The sequence below is a fragment of the Excalfactoria chinensis genome, chromosome 7 (genome assembly GCF_039878825.1).
Source record: "Excalfactoria chinensis isolate bCotChi1 chromosome 7, bCotChi1.hap2, whole genome shotgun sequence".
Lineage (NCBI taxonomy): Eukaryota > Metazoa > Chordata > Aves > Galliformes > Phasianidae > Excalfactoria > Excalfactoria chinensis.
The window spans coordinates 13387100-13410486 of NC_092831.1; the positions used below are offsets into that span (position 1 = coordinate 13387100).

General features: G+C 55.9%; 1 protein-coding gene across 14 annotated transcripts in view; it reads right to left on the bottom strand.

Annotated features, from left to right (window-relative positions):
* Positions 1-208: 208 nt before the first annotated feature.
* The window catches only part of TNS1 (tensin 1), a 48971-nt gene continuing 25792 nt past the window's right edge, over positions 209-23387 (bottom strand). For 7 of the 14 annotated variants that reach the window (XM_072341200.1, XM_072341198.1, XM_072341196.1 and 4 more), the window contains 16 exons: positions 19743-21434; positions 15416-15594; positions 15110-15248; positions 12966-13058; positions 12574-12609; positions 9799-9973; positions 8570-9414; positions 7384-7470; positions 7143-7274; positions 6712-6804; positions 6364-6441; positions 5973-6044; positions 5726-5894; positions 5439-5507; positions 5253-5285; positions 209-4452 (listed from right to left, as the gene is read on the bottom strand). In XM_072341200.1, coding sequence (XP_072197301.1) covers positions 4308-4452; positions 5253-5285; positions 5439-5507; positions 5726-5894; positions 5973-6044; positions 6364-6441; positions 6712-6804; positions 7143-7274; positions 7384-7470; positions 8570-9414; positions 9799-9973; positions 12574-12609; positions 12966-13058; positions 15110-15248; positions 15416-15594; positions 19743-21434 — 4037 coding nt within the window. In that variant the 3' untranslated portion in view covers positions 209-4307. The remainder of the gene's footprint in view (positions 4453-5252; positions 5286-5438; positions 5508-5725; positions 5895-5972; positions 6045-6363; positions 6442-6711; positions 6805-7142; positions 7275-7383; positions 7471-8569; positions 9415-9798; positions 9974-12573; positions 12610-12965; positions 13059-15109; positions 15249-15415; positions 15595-19742; positions 21435-23387) is intronic. The other 7 variants (XM_072341199.1, XM_072341206.1, XM_072341201.1 and 4 more) reach the window with 5 other exon arrangements.

Consider the following 23387-nt stretch of genomic DNA (forward strand, 5'->3'; position numbering starts at 1 on the left):
TGAGCAGCACTGTGATTACGCTTTCCCCAGCCCACCTTTGAGGATTGGGGGTGGGGGCACAGCTGTAGAAAACACATCACCCCTGAGGTGACTGTTGTGCTTTTCCCCCCCCCACCCTCTCACCCCATGCTAAAAGAACCAAGCATTTATTCCTGTGCTCCCTTAGAATCCGAGATACATTCCCAGTAACCCGGACACCAGGCTGGCATTCCAAGCAACAGTATATTTTATATAACTGAATTTTGTTTTGTTTTGTTTTTTAACCACTTTATAAAGCCATACAATGAACTGCGGAGAATCAGACGTCTGTACAAAGGGGAAGACAAAAGCAGAGTCACATTCACACGCGGACACGGTGCGACCAAAGTCATCTTTACACGCGCGACGACGCCATGGGCACAAAGATACAAAATATAACATATTTCTTTTCCATCTATATAAATACACAGAAAGGGGCAAAGTCTGAAAGTTTTAAACTGTTCATTAACACTGATTAGCAAATGAATCCGTAACGCTCCCAAAGTAACAAAGACAACAGGAAAAAGATAAAACCACACAAAAAACAGCACAGCGTTGGATCCGCCAACAGAAATGTTGGGTTGCTTCCTTTCTTCCCCCCCCCTCCCCCCCTTTTTTTTCTCCTTTTTAAGGAAAAGAAAAAAAAAAGCAATAGTAACCCCAACCCAACCTCGCAATTTGCAAAACAAACGAACGGAATCAAACAAGCCCCTGCGGGCTCTTTTGCTGTCTGATCTCCCTGCCTGCTCCAACGGGAAGGGTTCCCATTTGCCGATGATGCCGTCTGGGTTTTTGGGGCGGCCGGCTCCGTACCTGCCCGACCTGCTGGGCAGGGTGTGCTCCAGTTTGGCTGTTTCACTGCTAAAAAATCAATGCCCGGAGGCTGCGGCCACATCCAGGTGTTTCCTGGAGGCTGGGACAAAGCCTGGCTCTGCTCGTGGAACCCCTTCCCACAGCATCAATCTGCAGGAGGGGCTGGAGCTGGGTTTTCTCTCCAGCAGACCCTTTCAACTCCAACAATTCCACAACTCTATGATTTTCCACGCTTGATCAGCACACATTACGCATCCAGAGCAACCAAAACCTGGCTTCATTCGGTTGGTTATATCCAATGGGGATGAATGGCTCACTGTGCAAAGGGTGCATCCCTCTAGCAGACAGCGACACAGCCAAACCCCCAGATAACTGCCGAGTCAGATGGGAGACCCCCAGGAGCCTTCCTGTAAGGCAGCAACACTGACAGCGAAGGAAGGAGGGGTGAGAATGGGAAGGTTCTCCAAATCAACACAAAAAAGTGACATATGACAAATGTACACACACACAAAAAAAAATTATATATATATATATATATATATGTGGGGAAAAGTGCGTTTTTAAGGATATCTTTGGCAAGAATATATGCAGTTCTTTGTGCAGGAAGGAGGGATGTGTTGGTGTGTGTGAGAGAGAGAACGCCTGGCGGTGTGGTTACAATGGGACACGCGCAGGGTGAACGGCACAAGCTCAGCTCTCCGATACCGTGACTGCATGGCAAAGCCAAAGATAAACCAAAGGATCTCTTCCGTCCCTTTTTGTAAGGAAAAATATTGATGCAGTGCTGGGTCCCCGACAGCCCAACTGGTGGGGAAGTTACAGCCAAAAAAAAAATGTAACTTAAAAGGAGATAAAGAAGGAAAGTGCCTTAAAGGGAGCTGACAAACGCCCGCTGACATCATTGGAAGAAGCTCTATGTTAAAAACTACACGATGGTTAACATTCGCCATTCAGACACAGGCTAAATCTCCGGCTTGAGCATCAGCATGGAGCCTTGAAGCAGGCGTGATGCTGCCAGCACCTCTGGGTGCTCCGATCTGCTTTGCCCTATGGGACGGGAAGGTGAAGGGGAGGCTCAAGCACCGAGGCAGCAGATTAAAATAAAATTACATTATTATCATCTCTTTTCTTTCTTAGCAGTGAGAAAACCAAGTCTGAAAAATAGAGACTTTCAAAAAATATATCTTTATATATCTATAAACACAGTGTTTCCTCTAATCGGTTACCGGCAGGGTGAGGAGATGATGGGTGAGATCGTCTCTCATCTTGCTTGAATTTCGCAGAAGGAGGGAATCGTCATTAAAAAAATAAGATAAAATATGAAAAGGTCTTTGCATCCATGCGAATAGGGGGAGCCAGGAGGGGGGGACACCCCATCCTCCCTGCATCCCACTGCAGTCTCGCACCCAAATCCTCACTACGCATCCATCTCCTGCCATACACCAACCAGCCTCCGGCCACGCCGGCCCCTCTGCGCCCACGCCGTCGCTGTCTCACACACACACACACACACGGTCACACGCATGTCCCCCACGTGGCACCCGCACGCCCCATCGGCGCTTCCCTTGCACCCAATTCACTTCTGATGTGCAGGTGTTTGCCCCCAGGGCGGGGGAAGGCGGATAGAACAGGGGGGAGAATCGATGCGCGGAAAGCAAAAATATGGCAAAAAAAAAAAAAAAAAATTAATAAAAATAAAATAAATATTTTCAGAGTGTCAATTTAACCTTTTTTTTTTTTTTTTCCTCCTTTAAATTTTGTTAGCTTACAGTATTTTGTCAGTATAGCTCCTATATATATTATAGCTATCAAGGCAAGGGTGGTCTGAGGGAGGCGAGCTCTCTGGGGGGCTGCAGCAGTAGGGGTCTAACTGTTTGCCCCCAGCAGGCTATCTGGGCCACTCTGCACCAAAACTTCTCCAAACACAAAAACCACCAAAAAACAACCTCTGGGCTTCTGCGCTCACAGCACAGTGCTCAGCTCTGCCCCAAACCTGCACACTGCTCCTCACCAACCACCACCAGAACCATATCCAGGACTGAGACCTCTGCTCCCCAACACTACAACACTCAACCATAAGAGCACGGGGCCCTCAGCCCCTGTGCATCCTCACACACAGGGAAAAGCCTGCAGTGCATTCAGGGTGCACACCTTCAACCATGGGGAAGGCAGAGTGTGGCTCTCAGAGGACCTGCGGCCTCCCCACTGAGCCGAAGTCACCCAGCAACTGCTGATCCTTTGTTGTTGCTTCCTCCCCCCACCCCCCAATAAATTTTCTTCAGTCTCTCTCTTTTTCTTTTTTTAACGTGGCCTCCAAAAATAAAAACAAGAGAAAGCGCCTGAGTTACTTGGAGTCATTCGCCTTTCGTGCAACTGGAACGTCCATGCAATTTAAGAAACTGCTTGCACATCTCCAAAGAGAAAGATAGGGCCGGCCACGGGTCCGCTGCTTCACACAGGAAACCCACCTGTGCAAGCATCTGCTATTATTATTATTATTATTATTACTACTACATTTCTCTTTTTCTTTTTTTCCTGTTACGAGAACATGTGACAGGCCACAGGAGGAAACTGTCAAAGAGGACTGGGGACAGGAGGGAAAAGGGGAAGATGGGCGAGGAGGTGCTTTCCTTCCTCCACCAGCCCAGGAGCATCCTCCTCCTCCTCCAGGCATGGAGCGCAGGAGCTGCCCAGAAGTGGAGGAGATGCTGCACTGCCCCTCTGTGGGTGGACGTGCGATGTCTCACCTGTGCTGGGCTCTGGGCCAGCAGCTGAGGGTAGCCCAAAACCAAGCACCCATGGGACAAGTGGGTTTGGGACCAAGCCATTGCATGCCCCAAGCAGGGTGGCCAGCAGGCTTCAATGTAAGCTGGCAGGACCCTTCTGCTGCAAGACAGCAAGGGGAGGTTTCCAACGGCATCTCCTCCAGTGTCCTGCAGACCTGAGCTCATGCTGCGGCAGGGTGTTATCCCCTATAGGCCGTGTCAAACATGCAGCAGATGTTCACCAATGAAGGCTTCTTTCATGGCTTTTGCTGTTTTCTGTTTTTGTTTCTTTTCTCTTTCCTCCAAATGACAACCCTGAGTTCGGCCTGGAGCAAACATCACCACTTGGTGCGGCCTCAGGACTGCGATGCCAAAAGCTGGGAACTCCTCTTGCTGCCACCTTCACTTCGGTCACCCTTCCCTGCGGTGGGACATGCATCCGCATCCTCTCCCTGTTTGGCGCTGACTTCGTGGCTCTGTTACATAGGTGTGTGGTTTGATTCTTCTACGTGTGTGTTAAGCTTGTGTCGAGTTTTTAGGGTTTTGGTTTGGTTTGTTTTTGTCATTGTTTGCTGTTTTCCTCCACAATTCCAACCCTTCCCCCCCCCCCCCCATTTCACTTCCCTCTTCCACAATGCACTTCCTCACACTCCTTCTCGGATCAGCTCCAAGTCCTTCTCCAAAATTCAAGAATCACCCGCAAGCACCAGCTCATCTTTTCTGGCCAGAGCCAAGCATGACCCTGGAGACAAAGTTGACGATGGCTGCAGCTGGCTGGTCCGGGTCCAGCTCTGCAAAGAGGTGGCAGACGTTGTCTGTAGTGCTCCCTTGCTTCCTGGCCACAAAGCCAAAGAGCCTGAGTGGGGAGAAAGCAAGAGACTCAGTGAGGTTTGCCAGCACTGTGCACTCAAGGAAAAACACCATCCCCCTCTTCCAGTATGGCCAGGTCAACCCTCTGCTCTTCCATCTCACACAGCCCACAAGGAAACATTCTAAACCCCAAAGAGCCCACATGAAGATCAGTCTAATCCTCCTCTTGCTGCTGGTTCTTTGAAGACCAGTGCTGTTGGTCAAACCCTCTTCGCCCTGACCATCCCAGCCACTCACCCCATGAATGTCCCCAGACAAGGACCTTGAGGCACGTGAGGGATCCCATAACACTGGAAAGGCCACATGGGGACACCAAGAGTGCAGACCCACACAGTGCAGCCCACAGAGCTGGATGAGACCATGTAGTTATTTCTGTCCATCTCTCCCCCAATAAATGAAATGCCTTTTTTTTTTTTTTTTTTTTAATTAGAACGTGCAAACTGAAGTTATAAATATGGGGGAACAGAATGTGAGACAGGCCCGGGCTGTGGCATTTCTAATTGGAGAGGGGAAGCATCCCAGCAGCTGGACATCCTAATAAAAACTCCTTTGCTAACACAATAGCTAAAATTAGTGGGAACTAACCCCCGGAACTGGGCTCAGTTCCTGGAGCTGTGCTCTCATGTTTGGGTGAAACATTCCCATAGCAAGAAGAAGAGCCCATCCCTCAGGCAACCAAGTCCACCATGTGGGGGCATCCCCCAACTAGGGGCTCCTGGAGGAGATGCTCAGACCCAAGTGGGAAACAGCCTGACAGCAACTGGGAGGAACTGAGCACACACTTACTTGGCTGGGCCACTGCCGTCAGTTTTAGTCCACCTGCAAGTAGAATAAGTGTTAGGAATGGTGCTTCCTGCACACTATGGGACCAAGGGGAACAGAAAAAACAAAGACCCTGCTCCAAGCAGCAGGGTGGCTTGGGGGAGGGAAAAGGGCAAGGGAAACATGCTCCCCAAGGGGCAGAACACTTACTTTCGTTCCTGGGGGTCCAAATCACAGAAGGTGACAGTATTGAGAGGATAGTGTCGTCGGAAGAACAATCTGAAACACAAGGCACAGAGCGTCATGGCCAGTCAGCCCCCACCTCTTCCCATCACAGCTCCCCTGGTTGTCCCCTAGGACACTCCACAAGTCAGGGTCAAGGACTGTGACCAGGCACACGTCCCTGAGGGACATCCTTCATGCTCCCAGTCCAACACCCTTGTCCCACGCATGCCTGGACTTTGGGGATGCAGGGACGCGTTAGCAGGAGCTCTTACTTCCTCTGGTTGTCTGTTAAGGTGATGCCTTGTGCAGAGACTTTGAAGTGGACAATCGTAGCGGTCGGCGTGGGATCAGCCACCAGTGTCTCTGCCACAGCCTTGGAGATGGCCTGTGGGCCAGTGAGCGACTCCATCTCCACTGAGTTGATGAAGAGGACATTGCAGGCTGAAAGGGAAAAAGCAGAAGTGGGGTCAACCACTGCTCCGAGCCACGGTCCCCCTGGAGCAGCCCCTCTCTACTCACCCGCACCCTGTTTGAGAAGGTCTGTGGCCGAGTTGGTGGTTGACGCAGCATCTTTCTTTTCCTCCATAGGATCTAGAAGAGATGGGACATGGCTGCTGCCCACTGCCTGGAAACCTACTGGGTGCTGGGGGCAAATGCACTATCCCCTTTCCAAGTGCTGAGCATTGCATACCGGTACTGATAGGGCACTGGGGGATAAAGGGAAAAGCTGAGCCTGGCTCTGAACCATTTGAGCACAGGAATGAGCCACAGCTCATAGCGCAGAGCATGTCCCCACTGTTGGTCCAGATGGAGAAACACAGCCCATGTGTGGTTCCTGGCTGGAGGAGGAGCTCCCACCCCAAAGTGCAGAGGGGCAGTACCACCCCATGCTGCTGGCCCTGGTTCTTACCTCGGTCAGGAATGACCAGCTTGCAGGGCAGGGCCAGAGGCATGATGGAGTGCTGGTAGACCAGAGCTGACAAGCAGCCTGTGGAGAAAGGGAGAAGGTGAGCAAAGGGCTGGGGACAAGCCTGCCCAGCACAAGAGCTTGTCAAGGTGTTGGTACTCTGGGTGGACAGAACCACATGTGACATTTCCCCTCCCTGAAGTCACCGTGCCCATGGGAGCTCAATCTCCACCCTGCCCAGCAGCATCACATCCCCCAGGAAGCTCAGAAGCAGCTCTTCCAGATACCTGATTGCTCTGCTCAGACATTCCAGCAGAGGAAAGGCATCCCAGCCACACCTGGGGTACTCACCGAAATTAGGCTCATTGGGGCATCCTTTTAGTTTCACACCCCGTGGGCTGGTCTCGATGAGGAAGTGCCTCACCAGCTCGTTGGTGATGTCTCCTGAGAAGAGACCAAATGTTGTCATACCAGAACTGCCCTAATCTTTCTCTTCCCTCCACCATCCCATCGCAACCACATGGGTTCACCCGCAATCACCCTCCTGGAACCAGATCCTCTGCACACCCCAAGCAGTGTTGCTGGTGGGCCATACCCATTTCATCATGCCAAAGCCCAGGGGGAGATGTCCCCCAGCCCTCTATGTCTGGTATGTCCCCATGCCCTGCATGCTGCCGCATCAGTGCATACCCAAGGGCAGTCTGGCTCGGTAGCCCCAACTTCCCTCTCAATAGAAACAATAGAAAGCATCTCAGCGTGGGAAGAAGGAGGACACATAATACCTTTCTTGTTCTGCTGCATGACGGTGGGAGGTGGGGAAGCGACTTTCATGGCAAGGCCATAGGCTCCTCGGAAGGAGTGGCTGTCCCGGATGATGAAAGCCCCTGGCTCCCTGTCCTTCAGCAGTGCGATGGCTGGGGGAGAGAAGGGCAGAGCTCAGACCTGGTGTGCTGAGAGGCAGCATGCCCTCCGACACCAGCAGGCACACCTCAGCTCACTCCAAATCCTTTGCCCCTTACACACCTTGCTCCCGGGAGATGTCTGGCTTGTACCAGTACTTGGAAGTGTCCTGCACAAACTTCACGTTGGCACGAGTCTCTGGGCTGATGTCTGCAGAAAGGGAGGAAGAGAAGAAAAAAAGTCAAAGGAGGCTCTACCTAAAACCTCTGTGTGAGATTTGGGCAACTCCCGCCCCTTTGGGAGTATTGGTACCTCCACCTCCATACAGCCCCAACACGTCACCTTAACCCCAACCTCATCCTCGCTGGTAGCTCATGTCTCCCATGGGCTCTTTTCAGAATGAATGGTAATGCATTGACACAGGCTTCCCAAAGACATGGTGGAGTTGTCATCTCTGGTTCAGGAGCCACAGGGATGTGGCACTGAGGACACGGTCATTGGGCACAGTGGAGATGAGCTGATGGTTGGGCTAAATGATCCGAGTGGTCTTTTCCAACCTTAATTATTCTATGGCCCTATTTAAAGCTCAGTGTGCGGCCTGGGGAGAGCCCTTTGTGGTCTGGTAGGAGCTCAAGTGCTTCCCATTGCACCCACTGCTATGCCAGCACCAAGAGGTCCCTGCTCCCCACGGTGGCTCCTGGCCACTGCGGTCATGGGGCCTTTGCAGGTGCCAGCACACCCACAAAGGGCTACCTGCTTGGCAGCCAAACCAGAGTGACAGCTGGAGCCACTGCTGCCCCAGCACTTTATTTCCCTATTCCTATCAGCCCGATCTTGGCGTCACGGTGGCGGCTCGTAACGGGAGCAGGGGATGGCGATACAGGCGTGGCAGCACGCAGGGCACAGCACCCCTTCAGAAACAAGGATGCGACCCAGAGCGTAGCACTGGGAGCTCCCTGGGGTGCAAACACCAGGAACGGGGCCGGGAGGTCGGCATGTCCCCACGGCAGAGAGAAGCTGGGCGGATGCGAGCTGCCCGCAAGCGCTTTGATCTTCCCTATACACAAATCCCCACGCTGTTTACACCAGCATGACGGCGTGCTCCCCATGCCGAATCGGTATTTTTCCTGTTTGGATTCACCGTTTTTGAAAAGCAAAAAAAGATCAGGAAATGGTCCAAGCCTCAGCAATGCTGCAAGTTCACAGCTGGGAAGGAGTACATCAGGACATAACCTCGTGGGATGGGGATGAGAAGGGGACATGGGACAGCAGGCAGCTGCAGAGGGATGAAGGTGACAGCAACCCCTACCTGGCATGGAAAACTTGGAGAAATCCGGCAGGGTGTGGGAGAAAGCCACGGCGCTGCCACTGCTGGGGCTGGACATGCCGCTGGAGAGGGGCGAGGAGGCCTTGCCGTTGACCGTGGCATAGTTGGGCAGGCTGTTGGAGCGCTCGCCGGCTGACATCCGCCTCTTCTCAGGCAGTGCGGGCTGCAGAGTGGGGCTGCCCTGGCGGTAGGCGGCGGAGTCCGGGGAGGAGGAGTGTGGCGTGCTGGTGCCAGGATAGTACGCCGGGGAGACGGGGAAGGATGGCGTGGAGGGAGGCTGGTAGCCGGATGCACTGCTCTGCCGGGACAGCGTTGGGCGCCTCTCCTCCGGGCTGGAGTAGCCATACATGGGGCTGCCAGGAGGCACGGCCGTCATCTGATGCCGGGCAAGGCTAGGGCTCCCCGGTGGCGCATGGGGGGACACAGTGTGCCGGCCTAGCCCAGGGCTACCAGGTGTGCTGGCAACAGCAGGGTTGGCAGCTCTTCGCCCGAAGCCAGGACTGGGCGGTGTGTTGGTAGCCACTGTCCGGTGCAGGGTGCGGGGGCTCCCTGGCAGCGCGTGGACACCCACCATGCTGACCTGCGGCTGCTGTCGAGCCTGGGGGTCCGGCTGGAAACCGGCTCGTCCATCAGGGTAGTCAGGGCTGGCATAGGGAGAGCCCAGTGTTCCCGCTTGGAAGGATGACGGAGACGAGGTTTGGTAGCTGCTGTGAGCAGAGGGCGTCTGCGAGACAATGGGTGACCGGTAAGCTGGCTCAGCCACAGCGTGGGGAGGTGTAACCGTGCCGTGGGGGCTGCCCTCCGATGGGTAGCTGCGAAGCGAGGCACTGAGGAGAGATAGGGAGAAGATTCAGCTCCACTGTACACCTGCTGCTGGTTGGCCCCCTCCTCCAAGCGGGCACAGAAAAACTGAGGCATAGGACCAGTGAGCTGCTTGATAGCAGCAGTGGGATGGGTCCTGTCAGCTACAGGAAGCAACTGGAGACAGCTTCACAGTTCCCACACACATCAATTCTCCACCAAAATATGGGAGGAAAGAACCTTTTCCCAGTTCCTCTCTCAGCAAAACACCCAGATCTTTCATCTCCAATAGGCGGGGTGGAAGGGACAGGGATGGATGGCACCATCACACTACAAGGGAGCAAAGCTCCCGGGGCTAGGGGGTTAGCACAGACCCTATGCCTCCTGCAGACCTACACCCTCATACTCACCCGTCCACGCTGTGGATGGGGCTGCTAGTAGAGACGGGGCTGGGCACAGTGAAGGAGTTGCCAAAAGCACCGTTCCTGGCAGGCACCTCCATACCCACAGGCTGGGCAGCTGGAAGGTTCCCTGCCCTGCCAGTTGTGGCTGTCCTGGCCACTGACTCAACATAGCTCCTGGGCTCTGCAGAGAAAGAAAAGAGGAAAAAGATGAGCTGGCATAGGAATTGGGTCATGCCCTTTCCTGTATCCCCATTTGAGCCAGAAAAGATGCTTGAACTGAGCTCCTCCAGTCCCCCACGGGATGTGCAAAAACATGGGGCTCATCTGTGCTTTAGTGCTCCTCCCTGACACGCTGAAGACCCTGGGCACAGAGATGGGAGGATCATGCCCACTACCATCCCCAAGAGGACACAGCACACAGGGCCAAGTGGTGCGACCCATCAACGCTCAGTGCCATGCCACAGTCCCCTTGAACAGACTTTGAATCAGTGTCCCTCCCAGGCTGGGATGCCACAGGACACACGTCGTGGTCATAATCATCCTCAGCCCCTAAAAATAGAGCCAACAGCACAGCACGGTACAGCCCACGCTGACTCACGGTGGGACCAGGGTGCTGCCCTGTACAACCCACCTCCCCCAGCACCTCCAGCATCTGGGAACAGAGAGCAGCCTCAGCTATTTCCACTGAAGCATCCAACATTTTCCTCCATCCCTGCTTGAAACTGGAGCCTGTGAGCACTCCCAATAAAAGCAGTTTGTCCCGTGCCAGGAGCTTGGGCTGGACATCCTTGCAGGTCCCCAGCTCCAGGCCAGCTCCAGGCTGGCCATGCCCAAGGCAACTCCACAGCACTAATTAGCATTACAAACATTATTATTATTAGTCATAACAGCTGGGCTCTGGCTAATCCCACAGGCAAGAAAGACGGTGAGGCCAACACACAGCTCTGTGCTCAAGACTGCAAGGAAAAATACAGTCATAGGTTTCCCTGATCCTCTCCATGTCCCCATGCTAGTGTCCCATCTGCCTGCAGGAGGAATCGATGCTGCAGGGCTCATTTCCCTGCCCAGCCCAGGAAAGAACCAAAACCAGACTGAAGACGTCAGCCTGGGCTGAGCACCCGGCAGGACACAGAGTGACAGGGACAAGGCAGTGCCCAAGGAGACAGCCGGGGCAGCTGCAAGAAACACAGCGCTGCTTGGGTAATTAGATTAATTTTGCAGCTACTCACATCTCCCACCCGTCTCCCCACCCCAGCCTAAAATTAGCCAGACAGTACATATGAGTCAGCCTGCAAGAGGTTAAGAGCGAACGGCTGCGAAAATACCAATCCCTCCCGTAAACGTGGAGGCTGCAGGGAGGCAGGAACAGGGCTTAGGGACAAGGGCAGCAGGGAGGAGAGCCCATGTGTGTGCATGTATATGTGCCACGGTGACATGTGACACCGCAAACACGTGTTGGAGTTGTTTTGGTCAGTACAGAAAACGAGGGAGGAGAAAAAAAAAGAGAAGTTTGGGGCAAGGTATTTTTCTCTAGGCTGAAAACTCAGCTCTTGCTTCCTGGTGTTTTCTTAGAAGAGGCTGCAGAGATGCGAAGACAGCAGGGGAACAGAGAAGCCACGTGTCAACTGAGGGGGTGGGCAGGGATTTGGGAACCCCAGTCAGGGCTATGAAATACTCGACCTTGTGCCTAAAGCCTGTACTAAAGCCTTCCCAGAAGGTGCAGGCAGTCCCATGCACTGCCCATTAAGGGGATGGGGAGGGGCTGAGCACATCCCCCTGATCCCAGCAGGATGGAAACCCCATGGAACAGAATGCTGAGGGTGTCCTGGGATCAGGGGAGCTGCTGGTGGGGGCTGCATCCTCCCCAAACCATGCCCAACCTCTCCCATCCAAGCCACAATGCTGTAGGGTGAACCACTCTATTTTTTTTAGCACCCAAAATTACATCTTTCCCAATCAGCCCAGAGCAGTGCCATCACCCAAGCCTTCCCCATCTTGCTGTTTGTCCCCGTGTCCTCAAACCATCATCTCCACATTTCCCATAACCTCCCCAAAGCCAAAACACCAGATTCAGCCCACACACACCACCACATTATCCAAGAGGTTGCAGGACAGAAGTAAAGCAAGAGGTTGGCAGTGGCTACTTTCACAGCCACCACAAGGACACCCACACTCTGGGCTAGCCACCAACACACCAAGTGGGTTGAGAACCAAGGAATGGAAAAGCAGAACTTCAGAGAGTGGGAAGGAGAGGGCTGGGAGACACAACACAGGAGGAAAAAGCTGGGATTTGTCCCAGCTCTTCTTCCTCTGTTGCATCCAAGAAGCTATCACTGCAAAAATCAGCCCTGGGACTGGAATATTTGTGCTGTTTTCCCAAAGCAAACACTTTCTCCAGCGTTACACAACGTGCAGGTTGGCGTTATTTGCATTTTGAGGAACTCCCAGGGAGAAATGCTGACAGAGCCGCAGGAAGTGCAGCAAACATGCCGAGAGGAGACATCCCCTCCCTGAGAAGGATCTGGAACAAATAGTTCCCTATCCTGGCCCCGAGGGCTCAAAGTTTCATTAAAGAAGAAAGTAAAACCACCCAACAACTGCAGGCGGCACTTGGGTAATGGAAGTCACTCTGTTCCAAGGTCATGTGCCACCCCAGAGGCACACCACTGCTGGTAGGAACCCAGACACTGAGTAACCCAGGGCCAGACCACGGCATCCTCAGTGCTCTGAGTGATGGACACTCACAGGGGAGAAAGCCAGGGAAGGAAAAGCCTTTCTTACCTTCTTCAGAGTCAGCTCCCGCCTCCCCTTCTAGCTCTGAGAGATGGAGGGGAGTGATGGGAGCAGGGCAGAGGTGGAAGAAGGGAGGAGTGAAACAGAGAGAGAGAGAAATCTGAGTTAAGGCAGCACTGTTTTGCAACAGGAACATACAGAAGGCAGAGGAGCGCCCCACACCTTCCCAGCCCCATATACCTCCAGCATCCAGACTGGCCATTCCAGAGATGATGTCCACAACCCTGCATCCCCATATCCCTACAGGAAGGTCCCCACAATGGCCTGGTCCAAGCACAGAGGAAGAAGTACCTTCTCCATCTGATGGAGCCTCCACCCAAGAGGTGTCTTCACAGATGACCCCCAAGGAAAGCCACCCACAGTCCCCACCCTGCACTCACCTCCCACCGGGTGCAGCAGGATGTCAGCTGGGTTATGAGGTTTCAGCCCCAGTGCTGAGAGAGGGGTCTTGGCCAGGCCAGGTGGAGAGCGCACTGTCGGCACCGGGGTTGGGGGAAACAATAGCGTTAAGGGCAGGATAGGAAGGGAAACTTCAGAAAGGCTGGAGATAGTGCTGCTCAGGCAGTAATCCCCATCCCACCCACTGTCTGGGCTCAGAACTGCCAGAAAGAGGGGATGCCCAAGTTTGTAGCAGCATCACCACTTGAGGATGTGCAAAGGCCAGAGTGTGCACAAGAAGTCTCTCCCATTTGGAGAGTGGCAGGAACACAGAAGGGAAACAATTCCCAATAGGGCAGGCCCAGCCCCCATCTCTCAACCTTGTCCCACCATAGGCACGAAACCTCCATCATCACCCCATTCCCCCTTCCCAGCCCCCCACATCCAACCCACCCCTCTGCCCACCCCTACACTTGGTTGAGTTGAGGCTGGGCTGTCCCAGTACACCCCATTGCTCTAGAACTGCTAATACATCCACTACCCACAGAACAGCTCAACGGGCAGGTGATTATGTTTGTACAGAGCTTGTTCCCCAAGGGAAGCCAATGCACATGGAAGCTCTGCACCCCCAAGCCCATACATACATACCAGTGGGAGCTGCCTATGTATGCACAGCAATGGCTATGACTGCACCGGCAGTGCAGGATGGTTAGAATTAATGGGGCATGGTTGTGCCTCCTCTCCCCTCCTACCCTACAGATCTGCCTCATTTCCCCAGTGCTGCATTCCACCAGCCCTGCCAACATCCCAGCTTGCACACCCTCCCCAGCATTCACCTTGGAACTTCTTCCAGCATCAGCATTTGAGCATCCCAACTTGCAGCAGGGATGCCAGGAGGCGGTGGGTGGTAGGAAAGGCAACCCCCTCCCCTGAGGCCACATCTCAGGGCAGCCTCAGTGTGGAGCAGCCAAGTCACTGGGAAACCTCGCTTTGGCAGGTGGCTGATTTCCCCCAGTCCGATCCCTTGTCAATGCTGGCAGACAAACTATGGGGTTCTCCCAGGACCAGGGACAGCAGTAGTGGTGTCCCCATGGAGAGGAACAGTTACTCCATCACCCCTGGAGAGACTCTAGTGAAGCCTGAAAGCTTGAGCTTCAGACTTCCTCCTTGACTTTCACTGGACAAGAAATGCTGCCTCTGGGCCACCTCCCCTGCCAGGCTGTTCTGTCACCTCTGTGAGTGACTCATCCCCCAAAATGAGTCAGTGTCCGGCTGCCAAAGGTCTGCTGGGCCCGAGGAACAACAGGGCCATTTCTGAGTTGCCAAATGCCCCGGGGACATTCCCACACTCCGATTGCTGTGTCCCATGAAACAGGACTCAAACATCAGTGGACAGACAGAAGCAATATGGGGAAAGCAGCCTGATCTGCAAAGGGCACCAGCACTGCCGAGTGGGACCAGGGCACGGGCTGATTGCCAGCCCTAAAGCATCCTTCTGCAGTCAGCCTACACAAAGTTATTTTGGGAGGGCAGAGAAGTTACCATCTTTCCTATGGGTTTCCCAGTTGACCAGCTGCTCCACTGCACCGGGGGTCGTCACCAGAGCGAGTCATACAAACCCGGTCCCCACAAACCCACCACAACCGCACAGCTGGGGTTAGATAGAAAGGAACCGGAGGAGCAGAGACAGAACACATGCAACACCCTTTGCAGCCCTATGCCATTCCTGCCCTAAAAACAGTGAGTCAGAAGTGGGACAGCATGCAAGAGTCTGCCCTGAGCCTCCAATCCTACATCCCCTGCTGGCCCCTTATTGCTCTGTAGCTTTTGTGCCATGCTGGTAGAAAAGATGGGGAGGTGCAGGAATGGGACGGTGCCATCTCTCTGACCCTGCCCCTCTCCTCATTCCTTCTGCAGAAACACCCCAATGAGTGGAGGATGGAGAAAAGCCAATGGGACAGTGCTGGGAGTGGGATGCAGATGGGATGAGAAGGAGAGAGGAGGAGGAGGAGGAAAAGGGAGAAGAGTGAGTGATTATGGCGGCAGTGGGTGTCTGGAGCCCGGAGCTGTCTGACCCTTGGCAAATCTCTGGTTTGACGAAAGCCACCCACCAAGCCCTTCCGCCTCCCGGAGCCGCAGCACTTACAGGAGTCGGAGTAAGGGGTTTGTGGCAAGACAGGGAAGGCTGGGGTGGGGGGAGAAATCTCACCGCCGCCAGAGGTTGGGCTGCTGGGGGAGGCACTCTCCATCTCCTCAAAGGCTTCCTTGTAGCTGTGGAGGTGAGGCTGGGGAAAACAGCAGGAGAAAGGGTTGGTCCCATCTGTGCAATGGGCACAAACCTCCAGAGGGAAAATTTTCACCTCCCCATCAAAAACGCATTGTTCAACCCTGACCCTCCAGGACGCTGCTTCCCAGCCTTCCCCCTCCCCACCAGCACCAATACCCAGCGCACCTCCTTGGGCCTCCCTCCCGGGTTGGCCGCGATGGTGCTGACCACCTCGGGCGAGAGGACGGTGGGGCTGCGGGGAGAACTGGGCTCCGGTGAACTCTTCTCATAGTGGCTGTCACTGGGGGTTCGCCTTCGGGTAGAGACGGTGCTCTCTTCTGGGGACTTCTCCCGGGACTGCACCCCTACGGGCAAGCACAAGGCATGGGAGAGGGATGAGGAGGTGCCAGCTGGGATGGGGCTGCTGGGAGATGCTCCAGGGCTTGTCCAAGAGGGTCTGGAAAAGAGGCTTTGCCTGGCAAATTCAGCACTCACCTGCTCCCATCCCATGGCGGCAGAGCTAGTTTGGATTCAGATCAGATATGCTCAGCAGCAGCAGCAAAGGGGCAAGCGAAAAAGCAAGCCAGGGCTGTGGCTAGGAGCTGGTTTGCTGCATTACCCCAGTCAAGCACTGTGAGTCCTGACTTGAGTCCATAGCATTCCCTAGCATCAGGTGTGTGAGGTGTGAGCACCACAGAGCATCCTGCAAGCAGCACAGAGCTCAGTGTAGCACACATAGGGTCCTGGCTGCCTGAGGCTGGTTAGCTCAAACCAGTGATCCCAGTGGGCTGGGAGAAAGGCCAGGAACGGGGGCAGCTTCACGAGTGGAATGAGGGATGTGGCATGGCCCAAATGCAACCTTCACCCCACCCAGCCCAGCTCTGGAGCTTCTCCAACGAAGAAGTGCCCAGGGTGGCTGTGGTGCTGGGTTTGGTGCAGAGGGTGCAGTGGGGGCCACGCAAAGCACAACTCATAGCCCCTATGGGGACCATCCTGGGGGTCTGCATGGCAGCAAAGTGATCCCCAACCTCAGATGTTGCCGAGGTGACACAAGGTGACACAGGGACTGGCAAAGGTGACAGCGCTGTCCCCTCTACACTTCCCATACGCCCTGCTGAGAGAGGCAATTGCAGCAGGGTAGAAAGAGAGAAAAAGGGAGGGGGGAAAAAAAAAACGGAGAAAGGAAAAAAAACAAACCAGAAACCATAAACCAAAACCCCAAACCAAGAGGCCAGCAGAACACTCCAGGAAATGCACTTCTCCAACACCAACTCCTTTCCCACGGGCTGGCGGAGCGCAGGCGGCCATCAGCTGCTGCTCCTGCTGTCAGGGCTCTGCGCCTTGCGCCCGCTGACCTCTCCTCCCACCCAGCCCTGCACTCGCTCAGCGCACAGCCGCAGCCCCCGGCTCTTCCAGCAGCGAGGGAGGGAGGGAGGGAGGGAGGGAGGGAGGTGGCCGGGTGCATTTCGAGCTAATCAGCGCAGTTAATGGCAGCAACAATAAAATCAACGCTCTGGGGAGCAGCGGCCCGGCTGAGAGGCGGGGGACGCGAGCCAACGGGGCTGGCTCGAGCCGCGGAGGCGGCCTGGAAAATTCCACTCGGAGCGGCTTTGAAACACAACTCCTCGATCCCTTCTGCAGGTGCTCGGGGGCCGGAGGCTCTGAGCCCGTGGGGGGGGGTCCCCGGGATACTGTGCCGCAGGGGGAGCATCGCAATGGGACACCCCAAACCTGCCCGGCTCCTCGGGCTCCTCCGGTTGCACACGCCTGCCTTGGCTCGCTTTGGGCACCTCGTGCTGCAGGGCTGTCCCCCAGCACTGCTGATCTGGGGTGTCCCAACTCCGAGCTGCTGCATGGGGTCGGAGAGGGGAACGCATGGCCAGTCCCAAAAACAGGCTGCTTTTCAGCGCTCGGATGTCCAGCGGCTCACAGGCTTTTTGCTGCTCCACTCCCCAGAAATGGAAAACAGACGGGGACGGCAGGGAGGGGAGGGAGGAGGGGAAAAAAGGGACTCATTGTTCAGGAGTCAGGAGTGGGAAACTTCACAGGCTGCTCGGAGCGAAGCCTGGAGGAAACCCAGGCTCTGCACACAGCCTCCCGACCCCTGGGTGATTTATGTGCTGGAAACTATGCTTGAAAAATAAACCCTCCTTTCCCGCAAAGCCGTGCCCCCTCGGCAGATGTACAGCCCTGCTCGGCCGCACAGCAGCTCTTCAAGGACACCTTGTCCCTCCTGCAGGGGCAGCGTGCCCCATCATGGCACACCAGGAGTGGCCAAAAATGGGGAATACAGCATCCCGTCCCCATTCTGCACTCTGCTGTCCCTTCCCCGGGGTGATGTCACTCCCAGGACCAGACAGAGGTAAAAACTCCTTCCCTCTCAGTATGGAGAACAGCAGCAGACGCTGCCCTGTAGCGCTCACTACAAGACCCACATTTTTCCGTCCCACTGTTCACAGACACATCTACTGCTCTCCTCCATCCTAGAGTACTTCATCAATGTGGCACCAATGTTTCACCCCAAAAAGCACCACGGCACCAATGCAATGTCCCCGCTGTGAGCGGCACACTCCAGCATTCAACCTTGCCTTCGATTTTCCAGCCCATCCCAAAGGAATTCATGTCAACACCACAGACCAGAGCCCAGCCTGGTTGGGGACAACTCCAGAACTGACTCAGCCACATTCCCCTGTGCCAAGGGCTCGGTAGGCTCAGACCTCTACCATCCTCCTGTGGGGCTTCCCCTCCCTCCATCCCATGTCCATGCAACACACAGAGCACTCAGCATGCAGGCAAGGAGGGGGAAGAGAGAGGGAAGAAGGGAAAAGGAAAGAGGAAAGCAAGGGAATAAAAGAGGAGACAGGAAGGAGAAAGAAGAATGAGTAGGAAAAAGAAAGGAGGAAAAGGAAGAAGGAAGGAAGGAGGAAGAAAGAAGTCTTGAGGAGGAGGAAGGTGGAATGAACAAACCAGAGGAGAAGGACCGTTGCTGGTTCAGAGGAGGACGGGGGGCTTTGGTGCTCTTGTTGAGGTCCCTGAGCTTGGCGTTGTACTCTGCCAGCATACCAGGACAGGGTGCAAGGAGTGTGGGAGGTCACAGGGACACACACACGGACCCCATGGGGAGAGGAAGGGGCAGACAGGACAAATGTCACAAGATACAACAGGGAGACAGAGAGAGAAAAAACAAGAGATGATTAGTCGGGCTCCAAGAGATGAGCCTGAGGTCGCCTGGGGTCCAAGGGAGCTTAAGCCCCACTTGGAGCTGCCCTCACATCAGCCAAAATGCCAGGAACATTGCTTCACCTCACCCCTCCCTTATAGCTCCAGGCACTGCTTATACACTAACAGAGAACGCTGTGGCTCCCAGCCACACATGGCCTTGTGCAATGCCATCGAAACCCTGACACTGTCCTCTTGAGGATGGCACCGTACAGGGCCCATCCATCTTGAGATGAAAGGATGGAGGAAGGGGGCTTCAAGCACAGCAGAATCAGGGTGCTGGGGATGTAGGAGGTGCGAGATGCTCCTCATCACCGCGCCAGCACAGGCAGGCAATTTATAGCAGCAGAGAATGTAAACAAACCCGTCTGTGCCTGACTTCCAACAGTGTCCCCTCCCAGGCCCAGTGCTGGCTTGGGGACACTTCGTTCCTGGCCAGGGGTCAGCCCGCCCACCCTGTCCCCACTGGCACAGACAGCCAGACGGGACAGGTGGATACAGGCTGGGGCCATCCCCATTCGTCTCTCCTCCACGGGACACTGAGGTGGGATGGAGCCCAGCCCAGCCCCCTGCCCTGTCCCCGCTACACTGGGGCAGGATTTCCAGTAGATGCCACCACGCATCCATTTCCCACCCACCCCAAACACTATCCCCTCCTCCACTCTACTTTTTCCCCCCTACTCGTATCTGCTCAGTGAGTTATGGGGCGATCTTGTTAAAAAGTTCAGCCCAGATGTACAGTGCAGTTTGGGCATCTCCATACCCTTGGATCTGTTTAAAGCCCTGGCTCCCTGAATACCTCTGTTGATCTTGAACTCTGAAGATGGGGCTCAGATGGATGCAAACTGCCACCAATGCCCCTTTCTCTCCCCACACAGTGCTGCCCCCCGCCCTGGGGCAGCAGTGACTCAGCCTCAATGCTGGGTGGGTTGCCACTGTCGGATTTTTCCAGCCAAGCCCTCTTCCCCCTCCCTTCAATACCAGGCGAGTTTCTGGACTGAGCGCAGAGCTGGAACGGACGGAGTTGCCAAGCCCCAGCATCACAAGCTGGCCCCAAGCCTGGACACATCCCCAAACTTTCCTAAATGTCGCTCTGCAATGAAACAACTGCTTGCTTGAGCAGCAGGAGTGAAGGCACCAGAGCTGCGACAGCTTTCTCAGGGGCTGGGGAGGATCCTCTGTGTCCTCAAAACCCCCATGTCACTGGGCTCATCCCCTCACCACCCCTATTGGCTGCAGCAGCTTGGGACACACGTCCCCTTCCCTGCCCCCCCAAGGAATCAAAGCATCCTACCTGCCACCCTGTGGGCCACCAGCCCTTCCAGATTCAAAGGCTCTTCTCCCGATCTCGACAGGTCTTCATAGCTCTCCAGACCCTTGTGGGGCAGCTGGCTTTGTGCTGGCGCAGTGGGGGATGGCGGGGAGGAGACAAGAAGCTGCTGAGACCCTGCAGGGCTGTACGAGGCGCTGAGCGGGAGGATGCTCGCTGGTGCACTGCTATAGCTCCGAGGCTCTGGCACTGGCTGGTAGCTATAGGGAGTATAGGTTTCCCGGTACTCATGCACAGTGTAGTCTGGCTCTGCAGTACTTCGAGCCACAGGAACCAGTGGACCGGGAGAGTAGGCTTTGGCCAAGGGATCAGTGCCCACAGAGGTACCGAAGGACCTGGGCTGAACCACTTGTGGGGCCGGCTGAGCGTAATGACCACTGAGTGGCTGTGCTGACAGCGAGGAGAGCATGGCAGCAGGCTTGTCCTGGCGGGCGGCTGCGGAGGGGACACTCTGCGACTTATGGACGGAGGGTGCAAGGTCCAGCATGAGGACATCAAGTGCTTCAATGGACTGCTCAATCTCCCGGCGCGATGGAGCCCGAGGGAACTCGGGCATGCTGTGGCTATGTGGGGGCATGGGCTGCAGCGGGCTGGGCTGGGGGCTGCAGCTGGACAGGCTGGGGCTGTGGCTCTCCAAGCCTCCATCGTGCAGCTGGGATGGTGGTCGGCTGCTGCCCTGCTGCTGCCAGGAATTCAGACCCCGCTGCACGGCCTCCCGGCTGCTGGTGCTGCGAGCCGGAGCCTGCGGTAACGCCGGGTTTGCTTCGTACTTGGCTGTCCCCACGGCTGGGAAGGACTGTGAACGGTGGGCACTCGGTAGGTCATAACCATACAGATATGGCTGTGGCACCGGAGGCTGGAGCCAGGCCGGTGAAGCTGCCGCTGGCTGCCGCTGTGGGTATCCAGCCAGGTGCTCCTGCGTGGATGCTGAGGGCCGTAAGTGAGCCAGCGGGTCACGGAGGTGGTGGCCCATCAGGGTATTCTGGTTGCTGTAGGGGTACGCACCGTTGGAGAGAGGCTCAGCCTCATAAAGCCCTTCCTTCAGCATCTTCTCAGCCCCGTTGTAGCTAGCTGGGCCATTGGGCAGCGAGGAGAGGCTGCCCACCCGTGGCGCCTCATGGAAGCCAGCCTCGCTGGCAGTGGTGGTGCCATCCAAGGACGAGAGCGTGCCCAGGCTGCCCACGCTGTGCCCATCCTGGTTGGGCAGTTCATCATCCAAGATGTCCGTCTCCCGCTCAGCTAGCAGCGGTGTGCCAGCACCATTGACGTGCACCTGGGCCGGCACCACATGGCGGCCTGGCCCGGTGGGCAAGCGGGCAGGTGTGGGGCCCGGTGCGTGGTTGTGCATGGGCGCCGTGCTCTCCAAGCCAAAGCCGACCAGGAGACGGTCCAGCTCCCGCTTCTCCTCAGGGCTCAGCACCGCGTGGCCACCAGGTGCCCCGGGAGCCCCCGGCTCATCCGTCCGGTCGGTCTTGGTGGAGGCGGTGGAGTTGCCTGAGTCGCTGCTCACCGACAGTGTGTGCTCCACGTGGTTGGGGGCTGCCGAGAGGGGGAGGCGGGCGGCGTTGACAGCGCCGATGCTGCCGTGCAGGGAGTCTTTCTTCTTCACTTTAGCGTAGAGGCTCCCGTCCAGGGGCCCTTGAGTGTGCCCAACCTCTGCAAGGGGAGAAACGAACACGAGACCCCAGATCAATGGCTGGCTCTCTGCACGTAGCTAATGGGTCCCATTAGCCGGTGGTTTCGATCTCTTCCGTGCTGCCAGAGTGCTTAACTACCAGCATGGCCGTCTCCTCCGCACCTGGTGCGGTCCCGTGGGCGCCACCACACACAGACGCTGGTGCCAGGCCCCCTCCCCGCGCCCCCATGGCTCCGTGCCGTCCTTCCCTGCCCCACAAGCACCGCATGCTCCGCCGACGTCCAGCAAACAGCCCCCCGGCTCCGTGCAAAGTCCGTGGCTGTTCTCCTCCCGGCCCCAACGGTGGGGAGGGCTGGGGCTGCTGATACCATTGGATGTCGCTTAACTGCTGCACCCAAAGGGACGCACTGGGGCACTGGAGAGCAAACAGGGACTGTGGGGGCAATGCATGCACACACGCTGCAGGAGGCCAGGTGAGGAGATGCACGCAGTCAGACATGGAAGACAAATGGACCCAAGACCTACCTGCCCCCTCCCACCTGCCCCTTCCTCCCACTCTCCTCACAGACCACGCATGGATCCAGCCCAGCTACCCATCCTTGACATTTTCTTTCCTGGCTACAGCAAGGCTCCCACCCTTTCAGTTCTTTCCCTTCCCTCTTTCAGGGCGGGTGGATCTGCTCCAGGCCTTCTCCAGTGGTTGGACACTGCCCCAAAGCTCCCACACAAGCAGCATTTCTCCCCAACCCCAAACACGTAGCAGCTTCTCCCTGGGGAGGCACAAGTCATCGCACAACTCAAAACCATACTACGGCAGTGTCACCAGTGGCCTCATGCCCTGCCCCGAGCCCCCCAGATCCACCAACACCACTTCACAACAGGTCAGCCAGCCCTTAGGGACACAGCGAGACCCTGGTCACTGCCGTGGCACTGAGGACAGCCCCTTTCACCATGCCTGTCCCCTGCAGCAGCACACATAGCACCGGCTGCGCTGCAGACTCTTGTTTTTCCAGCTCCCCAACAAGGTTTCCTGGAAGGGGCTGCGAGCAGCATTAAACACTTTCTTTTGGAGGAAAAAATGACTCTTCGCTGGCCGTGGGCCAAGCGGCTGACTCAGGAGCGGAAGACAGCCCTAATGTGATAGTGTGAAATCAGAGCACTCCTATCTGCGAGCAAAACACTTCCGAAAGCCAGTCCTGAGCTGGGGCATGGGGCCGCGTCAGCCAATCCCTGTCTACCCACGGGGATGCACTCACCCCATGCCACGACCCCTCCCCACCATACACAACGCCCAGCATACAACCTACCGAGCCAGCCTGTTTCAACCCCAGGAAGAGTCCCCTCTCAGCTTCAGTTTTCCACTTGCAGATCTCTGCTGGCAACTCAGGAAGGCAGCTGAGCCCCAAATATCACCCCAGCCTCAAAGGTGGGGTGATGCAGCAGGGACAGTAGGGTCCCTCTCTGGGCACACAGTGCAGAGGGATGAGGATTTTTGTGCTCCTCCACACAGCTACGAACTGGCAGTATTTGACTCACAGCAGGGAAAGGGGGAAAGAGGGAGGGAATCCCTTCCAGGGGAGGAAGAAAGGAAAAAGTGGCGTGTCCAGTGGCAGCGTCAATGCCAGACAGGCTGAGACATCGCCCAGAGCTGGGACATCGCCCAGCCCATGTCTGATGGCAGTGACGGGTGCTGGCCAGTCCCGAGAAATAGGGCAAGAGCCGAAGGGGGCTGGGATAAATAGGGCAAGGGAATAGAGAGGAAAAGGGAATAAATAAATATAAATGGAAGCACGTGGTTCCAAGGGAAAAAAATAGATGGGGAAGGCTTTAATTAGTCTGTAGGCTGGGAACCACCCCACTGCTGGGCGAAACATCTCGAAAGCAGGGCCTTCAAGGGGCACATCTCACCGTGAGTGCCTGTCCCACCTGACTTGAACCCTTCAGCCTGATGAGAACACAGCAGTTTGTTGACC